At 34.4% G+C, this 12,764-nt stretch overlaps 1 protein-coding gene across 6 annotated transcripts in view; it reads left to right on the top strand.

Moving 5' to 3' along the window:
• Positions 1-12,764, top strand: part of LOC125051174 (GATA-binding factor C-like) — an 86,737-nt gene that overhangs the window by 60,661 nt on the left and 13,312 nt on the right. For 4 of the 6 annotated variants that reach the window (XM_047651354.1, XM_047651353.1, XM_047651350.1 and 1 more), the window contains one exon: positions 6,723-6,857. In XM_047651354.1, the coding sequence (XP_047507310.1) occupies positions 6,723-6,857 (135 nt within the window). The remainder of the gene's footprint in view (positions 1-6,722; positions 6,858-12,764) is intronic. The other 2 variants (XM_047651352.1, XM_047651351.1) reach the window with 1 other exon arrangement.

The raw sequence follows: 12,764 nt of genomic DNA, 5'->3' as shown, positions 1-12,764 counted from the left end.
ATTAAAATAACTGTTTGAACTGGTTGTATGACGTAATTTGGACTTCTGTACGATATTTGAATTACCTGAGTTTATCAAAGCTATGTTTTAAATTCACTTTTTATCTTGTTATAAGACAGATACCTAAAAACATCCACAGACTATTTTTAACAACAAAACATGTCACAGCGTACAGCGATCATGTTTTAAGTCTGTCATCTGTCAACTTTGTACTGTGGTTAATTAGTTGAATGTAAGTATCTATAAGATTTAAATTCTCTTTTCAAAATTGATTGATTGCATTTTCGCGCATAATATCCCAATAAAGGGTAGCGTTCAATATGTTAACCTCGCACACCCATTGTAATAACGCTCTCAATATTAAATTTTAACAAGGTATTAATTAAAAAAACTAAAGCGAAATACTTTTAAATTTTCTCAGGGCGCATGAGGCGCGTTGTTTTATTTTAATTCATTTTATTCGGCGCTGGGCGAGCGGTGCGTTCCGCCCACCGGTGATTTAAAATTTTGATTTATCGACGTGAGCGCAGCGCTGGTTTGCGCTCGCACACGCCCGCGGTAATTATAAATATGACGCGGTGCTAAACTGTGCGAAGTGACCCCACGACCCGCGAGGCTTGTTCGCACCGTTTTATAAGGGAACATGGCTAACGTGCCTTTTGTGATTTAAAACTACATTTCTATTCGTTGCGTGAGCGCAACCTTGTTTGTTACACTGGCAACCTTTATCTATAACTTTGCTATTGATACAATAACTATTATGCCTTAAAATATGAAAAATGTCTTAACAATAGAGCGACTTTCCTGCTAAAGACATTTAAATTGTCAGTTATGTTTGAATATCTGAACGTTCTATTCGAATAGGGTAATACATTTCTTCAAATGTCAACAATGTTACAACCGACAACCTATGCACTGTGGCATAAAAGCAACAAAACTGAATTAAAAACTTCGAATGACACAAAAAGAGGACTATATCAATTTGAATGTAAATTAGCACATCGGAATGGACCCTAGAAAGTGTTACGACTTTAGAAGCAGCTGTTTTGTATTTATTACTTCCCACTGTGCAGCTTTCCTTCGGGACTATGCACCTGTTTCGATTGATTAATTCCCCGACCTGTCATGTAACTGACATAACTGTGCTATTATTATCACTTCAAAAAGCGGCCCATGTCCGAAGAAAATTTATTCCACATTTAAATTAACATTATTGGCGGGTGATTTAAAAATAAAAAACATAAACCCATTGACCATGCTGGTTGTAAATCACTTAAGTATAGAATAAATAAAACGCGTTTATACGAATTTCTGTCTTTCCAGGTGCTATGTCTGAAATAGGTCTCGTACTTATCGTACATTTATATATAGAGATATATTTAAAAGGCGCGCTATATACTAGGAATACTTCTTTCGAGATATGGCCTATCGTCACTGTAGAATGACGATAACAAAACATATTAAAAAAAACAATTATTTTTTATTATTAGAGGCTTATGTCATTTAACTGGTATAATCATGAAGTAAGTATTAATAACATAAATAAGTCCTTTTTACAATCTAAAACTATGAACAAAAATGTTTTAACGAAACATTGACGAAATGAAACATTTTTTTTCGTTACTTGCAATGTTTGGTTCTCTGAACATACGAGGTTATCATTCTACAGCGACGCTATGTATTTAATCAGTTGTTAGGTATTCGATTGTAAGCTCGATAATTCCTACACACATTAACACAGTGTAGCATCGATTAGGGAGTTCGTTATTCGTCTTCCAAGCAGCCTCTCCTTGTATCCAATTTGAAAAAGCTCCCAGTGTCCTTTCCATTCAATGCAAATTCTCACATTATAAGAAACGATTGAACGCAGAATTACCAACGTTTAGTCGCCTGAGGTACATAATTTTATGTTTTCGCTTGTTATATTGCCGCATTATTGCTATTTAAATGTTTTTTTTACTCCCATAGGCTATTCTATATTCTAGTCATAAAGTACAATTTATTACTTAACTACGAATGACCTTTGTCTTGTAATATCAGACAATTTATATCCAACATTTCATTATTAATATAAGTGTATGTAAAGTTTTAAAATTAAAATAATATGCAAATTCGATGTTTAACAAATATTTGTTGAATTTTAATAGTTTTAAAGGCGAGATAAATATTAATAACTTACCTAAACCAGTCACAAGATATGATTATAACAAGTACAATGTCTAAGTTCGGAAATTCCGTGCCCAGTATCTTGCAAGGCTTTATTTACATTGCATAGTAGCGCCATCCATCAACGTCGGCCTGAACTAATTGTGGTGCATTCTTATTTTAAATATTTTAATATTCTTTATTTAAATTTTCCCACTTACATGAACCTTGCTTCAAGATAATTTTAATTAAAGAAACCCAGTTTTTATTACCGTTAGTAAATTTTATTAGTTTTTAAAAATAATTGATGAAGAATGATTTCACGAAGGAGCGATATTTTGTAAAATATTCATTAGCTTGATAGAACAGCGGCGTGACGCTGCCGATTACGTTACGTAGATATAATCTCTTGACGTGTCAATCTGTTCCATCGCGATACTAATATCTATTGAGCAACCGGCCTTTGTTAGTTTTGGTACCGAAATGGACACAAATTTTATCAATACATTTTTGATAGATCTATGTTTCGCCTGTTAGATCAAATCAATTTGTATCTAGACATTCTGTCATTTTAAATTCATTTATTGTTCGTGTAATTTATATAGAAGCGGTCTTGTAACGTAAGAAGCCACTCCTTACATCAAAGTTCTGTCGACCCTTGCTCTATTTCAAAAGCACTTTACCTATAGTATACGAACCCTATTAATACCTACACGGCACACAAACGTTATGAAAACGTACCAGCTGAAAGCGGCGTGGTGTGAGTGAACACGATGAAAATCTTTATTTTCACGCTCTATCTCTCTTTATCTAATCGCCACAGTCAGATAAGGACGGAGCGCCGGAAAAACTGGCGCGGGGCGGGGGTAAAGGCTACATCGATTCCGCGCTTTCACTGCTAGGGGCCATGTAAACCTTTAAAAACAGCACAGTAGCCGTGCGATTGTCATCTCTAAGTCGTTACTTATAGAAGAGAATTTCCAGTATAGGCGTACCGCTGGTAAATGGATTGCCTCCCTCTTGGGGGTTCTCATAGTGGGATCTAGATGGCGTAGATATGCTGATATGCGGGCTTGTGAGCGTGATGTGACTGAACGATGTTTGCAAGTGTTGGCGCTCGATTACAGGCCGGTATGTAGTGGGAGCTTCCGATGGGTTAAATTCTGCCTGTGTTTGCAAATATATGAGGGGCTGGAGGTAACCATCCCTTTTTGTAATATAATTTTATGTCTAAGTGTAGATAGGTGGATAGATTAGGGAAGACGGAGGCTGTGATTTGATTTGATTAGGAGGTGTTTTGCGTAGGGCTGAGAGATAAGGGTGATTGGATCGCGGGGAGGGGCAGGGCTTATGGAAATATGTTTTTAATGTGGGTGGCTTATTGAATTAGCTAACTTCGAGTGAATTGAAGCGTCACTAATCTGTTTGATGTGCTCCTTGTTTATAAGTTAAATTAATGTTTTGAGTTTAACTCATCGATGATGCCATATTGTTTACTTTGAATAAAGTTTTTACGTCAAATTGTCCACTTTAAGGACATTGCGTTGATAATTGATAAATTCTTTCTGAAATGACAACAAAGGACACGTTTTTGTTTGTCTCACAGCACAAAGGCTGGCCCGTTGTCACAGCGCGCGCTCCTTTGAGTTTACACAACACTGAAAATTAAAGTACCAGCATTACAATGTACTGAATTTTGTCTATTTGTGTTTAGCTTTATCTTTGTCGGCGTTTATCCCACAGTTTGGAATGCCGTTGACAGTGAAACGGGTACAACAATTAATAAAACTCTTTCGTCGTACAAGTGCCCGCGTGCCTCGAGTTTTTTAATTCGAGAATTCCTATTTTATACGGAATAAAAAATAATTGTGCCCGTAAAATTTACGATGTTTCCCCGGCGTATCGGTGTTTTAGGAGCGAAAGTAATTCGCCCATAAAATTACGAATAAACAGTCATTTTTCGTCGGAAATAAAAGCGCCCCTACTGGTTGACTTTTGTAATCGGCTTATAGAACCCTCCGTTAACCAGATTCCCAGGAGATGCAGGGCTATGCAATAGTTTGATTAGAAACTCTTATCTACAGCTTATGAAATCGGTTTCGCGTAATTGAGTCATAAAGCGGGGGCTAATTTAAAAGTGCTATAAATCTCATAGCGACTTCAATGTCCTATTAGACATAGTTTGTATCTAAAGCTGTTTATAATTAATTGTTTCACAGTTGGTATCTTAATATGAAATATACTAACAACTAGTAAATATTTTGGCAACATTTTTAACGAACTCTCCAACAAAAATCGTTACATTTCATTCAATTTACATAAATGGACCATGAATTATAAGCCTAAACCTTCCTCAGTATGACACTTTCGTTTTATCTCTACAAAAATCCATTCGACACTTTTGGAGTTAATTTCATACATATAGAGTCGTACGCGGTCGTAGTTCGAGGACTCATTGGTCTAGTGGTTAGTACCCCTGACTGCGAATCCATGGGTCCCGGGTTCGATCCCCGGCTGAGACGGACATCGATGTGATGAGCATTTGGTGTTGTGCTTTGGTCTAGGGTGTTTAAATATGTATTTATATGTCTATCTATCTGTAATATGTATGTATATCCGTTGCCTAGTACCCATAACACAAGCTTCACCAGCTTAGCATGGGACTAGGTCAAATGGTGTGAATTGTCTTTAAAAAAAAAAAAAACCTATCCATTTTATATGTATGGATTAGTTAACTCAATGCGGTAACATGGTGCGCTTAGCTTCGATTCTCAGTGTAATAATTTTAGAGTACCATATCACTGTAAACAAAAATTACAATAAAAATTCATGTTTCTTGGAGGTTATTGGACCTTCTTTGACTTTTACAATTATGACGCGCAGTTTAAGGGTTTCATAGTCGAGGTTTAAAGCATTTCCAAATCAGAATCTGGACATACGGAAGTCACACTTTGCTTTTAAATTTTCTCTTAATCATGTTCAACAAACCACGCGCCGTTCCAACATTGATTGACGCATACATTTACTAACTTAATACAGTTTTCTATTGTGTCCGAAGTTTCGATTAATAATAGACAAATTTCTTAGTATTCAATGGAATATCAAGATAAAGTGACAAACTCTATCTGAAAAACCGCTCTAATCTTATTGTGGTACAAAAGAGGTGCCATGACGAGGCGGATATTGACGGACCATTTAATATTTAGGTATTATACTTATGGTACGCGTTCAAGATTGTCTAAGTGTAATGTCATGCTCATAATTCTGGAGTTTGTGCATTGTTTTAAACTTATAGAATATTTTTTTAATTTGAATTATATTTATAAAATCTATATGCACAAATAAAACTAAATACTAGGTTGTAGGAAATCGCCGTTAGGAAACAAGCCTATAAGTCATAGAGCAGATAGGTACTGAGATCAATTTAAATTATTTTATTTATAGTAAAATGTTATGAAGTAACGCTTAGTGCTAATTAAGTTACAAGTTATACATACAATAATAAGTTTGATTATAAAAGTAAAAAAAATGTACAGTATAAGTTACAATGGTTATTTTTCTTTTTATATTGAAATGAAAGAAACTCAGTAACTAATCTACGTTTTATAGTGAGACTTGACCACGTCTGTAGATATCGTGGACAAAACATAAGAGACTAAATACGCGGAAAATATTCTTATCCATTTCATATATTTCTCGTATATATTAGACAAATAATATATGTAGAGCAGTGTTTGCCCAGTGGCTTCAGCGTGCGACTCTCATCCCTGAGGTCGTAGGTCCGATCCCCGGCTGTGCACCAATGGACTTTATTTCTATGTGCGCATATTAACATTCGCTCAAATAGGGAAGAAAAACTTCTTGGAAACCGGCTTGCCTTAGACCCAAAAAGTCGACGGCGTGTGTCAGGCACAGTAGGATCATCACCTACTTGCCTATTAGACTGACAAATGATCATAAAATACATACAGATATCTGAGGACCTAAAAATAAAAAAACCTTATTTTAGACGTTCAACACACAGTACAATCTTTGGTAGTATTTTCTATTTACTTTAACCGATCTTTTTTCCGAATGTCATGTCAAATTAATGGATTTATTATGAGTTACGCGCCGGTGTTTTGGGAATGCATTTTTAATTGAGTGAAGCACTTTTGTCGACTGTATAAACGGCCACCGGACTTATTTTTGATTGACGTGTGGTAATGGACAGGTGCGTAAGCCGATAGCTGTTCTAGTATGGCTACTTTGAAATGAACTAAGGACTTTTAATCCTCAAACACAGACGTGTGTCTTTGCAGTGAGCATTTTATATGATCAGACTTCTAAGAAAATCGGAACTGATGTTTTATATTACTTATTATTATTAAAAAAAATCAACGATTACATTTAATTAAAATTTATAAACATGAAAATTAAACATGTTTTAGCTAAAAATATAGCATACCTACTATATAATTTCGTGATTATGAAATTTTGTGAAGCTTTTAAGTCAATGTTCTAAGTTCCTTATGACAGAATTACGTATTACGTTACGTAAGTACCCTAGTGTATTTATATAAATATTATATTTCCAGTCATTGCAGTCGGCGGCGCGGCGGGCAGGCACCTCTTGCGCCAACTGCAAGACGACAACCACTACGCTTTGGAGACGAAATCAAAATGGCGAACCGGTGTGCAATGCGTGTGGACTCTACTACAAATTACATAATGTGAGTACAAAGTAATTAATTAAATTAATCGTACGTTAATTTTAATTGGAATTGGTGACCTACAGTTATTCATAAATATTTACAAAAATACCTTATTTTACAAAAATCTATACAATTTTAATAAAAGATAATTTTATTTACTCGGAAATAAGGTTGTAAGTAGAAATTTGTTTATATTTACACAGTTTTTACGTGATATGTGCTTATAATAACCGCTGTCCTCATATTTTGTGTTAACGCTATTTTCATAAAAATAATTATTATTATAAAAAAGACAGTAAAAGAAGCCTTTAAAACAGTTCTCTATCATACACTTGATGTGATCTCTATAAACAATTTAAGTCCCAAATCCCCAAGGCCATCCTCCCGGGATGAATTGACACTATCTCACTACCTTTGGGGAACTAAATGGCCCACACCCCAAATGTGTCATAACATGCGTATGAATAACGATTTCGTTATGACGTTGCGATTGCTTGACTAAGAATTTAATTATAAAATTGGATTAGTTTTTTAGTAGTTATCAATTTCGGGTTTATAACAGTTTTAAATACACGGAAAATTAAAAAAAAAGGTGCGTGCGTACAAAGTACACAAGTGTCGAAATTAATACAAATAATAAATTTAATTTTGTAAATTTATTTTTTCGATAATATAAACACGTGGCATTTTAATTTACAATTACGTGGCATAAAATATAAAATACTAATATTTTATCATTCTCTTTACGAAATTTTAATTTTAAAAATTGAATTTCTATAAGGTAATTCACCCTTCTCACTCTCTCTCAATCGCTCTCTCCGTTTTCTTCGACAAAAACGCTGCACATCTTCGTGACGTTCCGTAAAATTTTTACCCTCATGCGCCTAAAGAAGTTTCACTTCAAAAAAACTTTATTGATTTTCATTCTATCAAATCGTGTATAATATGTATGAGGTATTTTTATAAAGCACGTCTTTTCAATAGTTTTAATTCTCTTAAACTATAAAAGCGTTTCTGAGAATATTAATCACCCTTATACCTAACTTTTGATGCCTTAAGAGTCCCATTTAGAAATCAAACTACATTCTCACGACACTCACAACCCCGAAACAGTTTTACAGTAAGCGATACATTTGTCAGCTACAATGCAAGCCCTCAATGTTGAAATGTATACTTGCGAATACAATGTTGTTTGGTCTAATTATTCGGAAGGAGCTACAAAGAAAATGGGAGGGTACTTGAGAAATGTGTGCACAATACGGGTAGCAATGACATTCTTATAAATATTTATGGGGTTGTATTTGTTATTCGCTTTTGTGATTGAAATGAACGTTTTAAAGTATGTACGGTTTAAATAATTTATGCAACCTGGCTTGTCCTTAGGTTCCTAAATACCCTTAAGAACTGGGATAGCTGCTATTCACTGGACACTGGAATTAAACTTAAAGTACAGACATTTGTCAAATTTGTCATATTGTTATAGCGTCTTGCTGTTTTACTCACGCGCTGTTTTAATATAAATAAATTTCATTTGACTTGCTTGCGGTAACTTTTAAATACAATTCAATGCACGGGAATCGACCATATAATTTATTGAATTTACCCACAATATCTAATAGGATTAACTACGATGCTTCCCCGAAAGTTCTACACGAGGTTTTATTCTTTATATATTGATATATAAGGTCAAAATTCTTTTAACGACTTAATAAAGCTCTCAATAGCTTTAAAGTTTATTTAATTTATCACGCTCGTTATTCGGAACTTCCTATACACAATTAGGTTTTTGTGGTATACATGTTTTTGTTGGAGTTTTTCAATTCTTAATTCGAATTAACTTTTTGCGATCTTCCGGTAAGTTTAAGTTTTTCATTGTAATTTCGTTTAATAATAATTTTAAACGTTATATTTAGTAAACAGTGAAAGAGCCAGTTAACTCATAAAAAATAAAACCACTTTAGTATGATCAGTAGCTGAATGAATGTTAACACTATGAAACAACTTGAAATCGTTTATAAATAAAAAACTGCATAAGGTGAAAATCATCTTAATCGATCTTTTTGTAAGACAATCCCTATATGATGCATAGTAAAATACTTAACAAATCACGAGCAGCGAGCGCTTACGGCCTTTCAAAACTGGATCAAAACGTTAAGTGCCTTCTATTCAAAAGTATTGGATTACCAGGTTGCATACAACGTTAGAGAGAGAGCTACTATAATAACAGCTCAAATGATACATTTCGAATACAATGGGGCGATCAATTCAATTTTTGAATTGAGAACGCTCTTCTGTTTTTTTTCCTTCGTCTAAAGTGCTGTTTTGTTCGGCCAACATCCGAGAGAATGTGACAGTCACTATTTTTTTACTATTTCGCTCTTTCGTTTAATATTAGGTTTCTGATACGTTCCTTTTACGAGGTAATTGTTGAAATGCACGACGGCTTTACAAGATAATGGTGTTAAAGTAAGAATACCAAACTGTTGAACCTAATCGCGTGCGAGATAAAAAACGTTAATTTTCTCATTACATTACACATGCACTGGCTGGTCGCCAAACAGCCGCTAGGTTGGGCGAATGTTATAATGACATCAATTTGAATATTCAACTTCGAATAGCAATTCCATTAACATAGACTTGAATCGGCTGTTTCATTTCGCTCCAAAATAGGCTTTTCATAATGCATTGCCAATTTCGGAATTAAGCTTTCTAAAATTTTTAACAATTAACAGTTGTCAATCCGAACGATCTAATTTCGCCAAAACGTGATCGTTTGTTTAAAATAAAAGAAATAAAGTGGGCGTTCGTGCAGTAGGCCGGAAAGATTTTATCTGTTGGCTATACAGAAAAAATGGCGCCCACCGGAAGTGTCCGAGCGCGGCGCGCGGCGTTACCATTTTTTTGTTTTAAATAGCTTTTTCCCGGCAGCGTTCGGCCGGAAATGCGTTTGCGTAGAACTGGCCAACGGTGGCTCGATAAAGTTTATTAGCAATTTGGAAGCTCAATTCGAAATGTTAGAGTTTAATATCGTGTGCCAATGAGTGAAATAAAACGGTTTTGTTGGATTCGAAGACGGAGAGTAGCGCTAAATAGCATGTTTTTATTCATGAGGCCCTCATTCCGCTTAGCGAGCGATTCTCCTGATTTATTGTCTTTGTTGTTGTCATTGTTTGGGAAACTGGGCTCCTTGAGGATATATTGCTTTTTGAATTCTAAACACCTATAAGATCTATTGTAGATACAGCGCATTTGTCACGAGAAAATTCCTCGTTTATCTTGGTTTAATTGTTTCTTCAGTTATAAATGCTTGCGTTAATATTTTTGCCTGCTTTTATGAACAAGTTTATAACCTACTATATAAGTTTTACACCTTTTTTAACGTTCTTAAAACAATATTAATTTATGCGAATGAGTGGTACTTAGCCGCTGTGTATTTACAATATTTTGAGGGGGTTTTTGACAAAAGGCAGCTGCACGGCACTTTGATCGTAAGTACGATAAAACTGTGTCCTTCCACTCAGCAATTATTGTGCTTTCTAAAGATCTATTTGGCAAATGTTGCTATTTTTTACGTTGGAATTTATACGCTTGAATAAAAGCAGAAGGTTTACAGCCTTTACAAATAGTTGAGAGTTTATTGCCAGTTCTTCTCGTCCGTTCTACGCCCTTGATTTGAGAACTGGCAGTGAATGTAAAATTATAAGCATTTAGCATTTAATATGTATTTCTTAATTGACGTTTATAAGTGCTCAGTAAAAAATAAAAAAAGAAGCCAATTTCACGAATATATTTTGTAATCTTTTACACATATATGGTAGGTTTTATTACATTACTATGTGTCGAGTGTTCTTCATATGTCGGGGTCAGCGGGATAATGCCTGCTTACATATTTCGTATTTTATACTATTATTTCCTTCCAAGGTCAATGAGGTCGTAGGTTCGATTCCCGGCTGTACACCAATGGACTTTATTTCTATGTATATAAATATTCGAACGGTGAAAGAAAACATCGTGAGGAACTAGACGGGGTGTGTCAGGCACAGGAAATCACCTACTTGCCTATTAGATTTATAAAACAGACACAGAAATCTGAGGCCCAGACTTAAAAAGGTTGTAGCGATTTATTTATTTTTTATTTAAGCGTCAAAGTACCAGTTGTGTTTATATCGTACATAAAGTTAACATATTTATTTTGTTCATTTTTGAAGACACATGAGATTACATAAAACAAAATTATATTAAAGTCTATTAATGTTTAATTAAAACCATAATTATAATTTATTGTATTAATTACCTATAAATAGTAAGTAGTTGCATTATTAATATATTCGTAAAGTGCGTGTAAACACATAGAAGTTATCTATTAATTCGTTTACATGACATTGGTATTTTCATGAGTAGGCCATCTAAATAAACTTAAGATTATATCAAGATGTTAATTATAATGAGTAGATATAACGCCAAAGCGGCGATCACCAGAGATGTGGCATTGCGCCAGTGTTATCAGCGCCATCTACCGTGATCTACGGGCACTCGACATCTGCATATCTTTCTGGATAAAATCTAAATGTATAAATAGATTTCCTGCGTTTATAGTTCTTAGAAGACATATTTATGTGTAAAAAAAATACATTAGGCAAGTAATGTCGCGACGTCACGAGTTGATCTTGTGTATGTGTATGCAGATGTTGTAATCCAACTACTTACTTTCAAAAAGCTGCAAACAGTTCTTTTAAAAACATCTAAATATTAAAAAAATATCTCATTCTTGAAAATTGTTATACTAGTATTCCATTCCCAATAAATTAAATAACAATTTAAAGGCCTGCAACGCACTCGCGTTTTGGCATTAAGAGTGTGCGGTGGCGGTTTCACTTAACATCAGATGAGCCTCTTGCCTGTTTGCTTTATTCAAAAAATCCCAATAAAAGAAAGTGTGATTGACCTGTTATATTATTGTTGTATATTATTAAATACGTTGCAAAAATATGACTGACATTTAATATAAAAAAAATCATCCAACTATTATTTCGTGTAAAATTTTGTCAAGGTATGTGAGTATATGAAATCCATAATTTCTCATACACCTAGCCAAAATATGAGTCTCGACCATTTCGTTGCATTCACATTGGCATACTTTAAATGAAAACATATTTTTTTTTATAATTCTTAACGAAACAGCCAAGGGAACGTAACGTTACGTTACGTAACGTTTGAATTTTGAACTAAAGAGTTTTTTACTATACACTTTATATCTAGTCTAGTATTAGCTCGTCAATAAATCAATGCATCACATTTAGGTAGAGCACAGTTAATTAACTCAGTCCACATCGGGCATAGAGTGCCGGTCGATTGCGTTTCGGCCCGTTACCCCTACATCTGTAAACATCTTAGATAACCATCCGACGTTTGACACAAAGCGCGGTTACCGATAACATCACTATCCCGACGATATTCCTACACCCCACTTCTAATTATAATTATTTATCGGTACATCGATGCGCTACAGTGGTAGTGCGTTCCAAATTCAAAATTGTCTAGGTTCCTCTGATGTTATTCACGTATTTCCTTTTTCAAACTTTAAAAAGTATTTAGACCTTCCGTAAGAGAATTAGTACAAAAATAATATGAAACAGTTTTAGTATTTAAATTTTGAAGCGAATTTCGGAGCTTTATTGGTGTCATTTCGAAATACTCAACATTCAAATAATTATAAATATTTGACCGTTTTACACTGTTGCCACGCAATGTTAATAACGGTCGAAAAAAATTTATGACATCTTACTTAAACTCAAGGTGTAATTTGATTGAAAGCACCAAAAAAGTCCGATAATCATATAATAAGTGGAATAATTATTGGGGTCTTGGCAGGTGCTAAGCCGCACGCGCCGCATTAAGCCAAATTTATCCAACCGAATTCTTAGA

This window comes from Pieris napi, chromosome 7 (assembly GCF_905475465.1).
Source record: "Pieris napi chromosome 7, ilPieNapi1.2, whole genome shotgun sequence".
Taxonomy (NCBI): domain Eukaryota; kingdom Metazoa; phylum Arthropoda; class Insecta; order Lepidoptera; family Pieridae; genus Pieris; species Pieris napi.
This window is presented reverse-complemented; position numbering and strand designations above follow the sequence as displayed.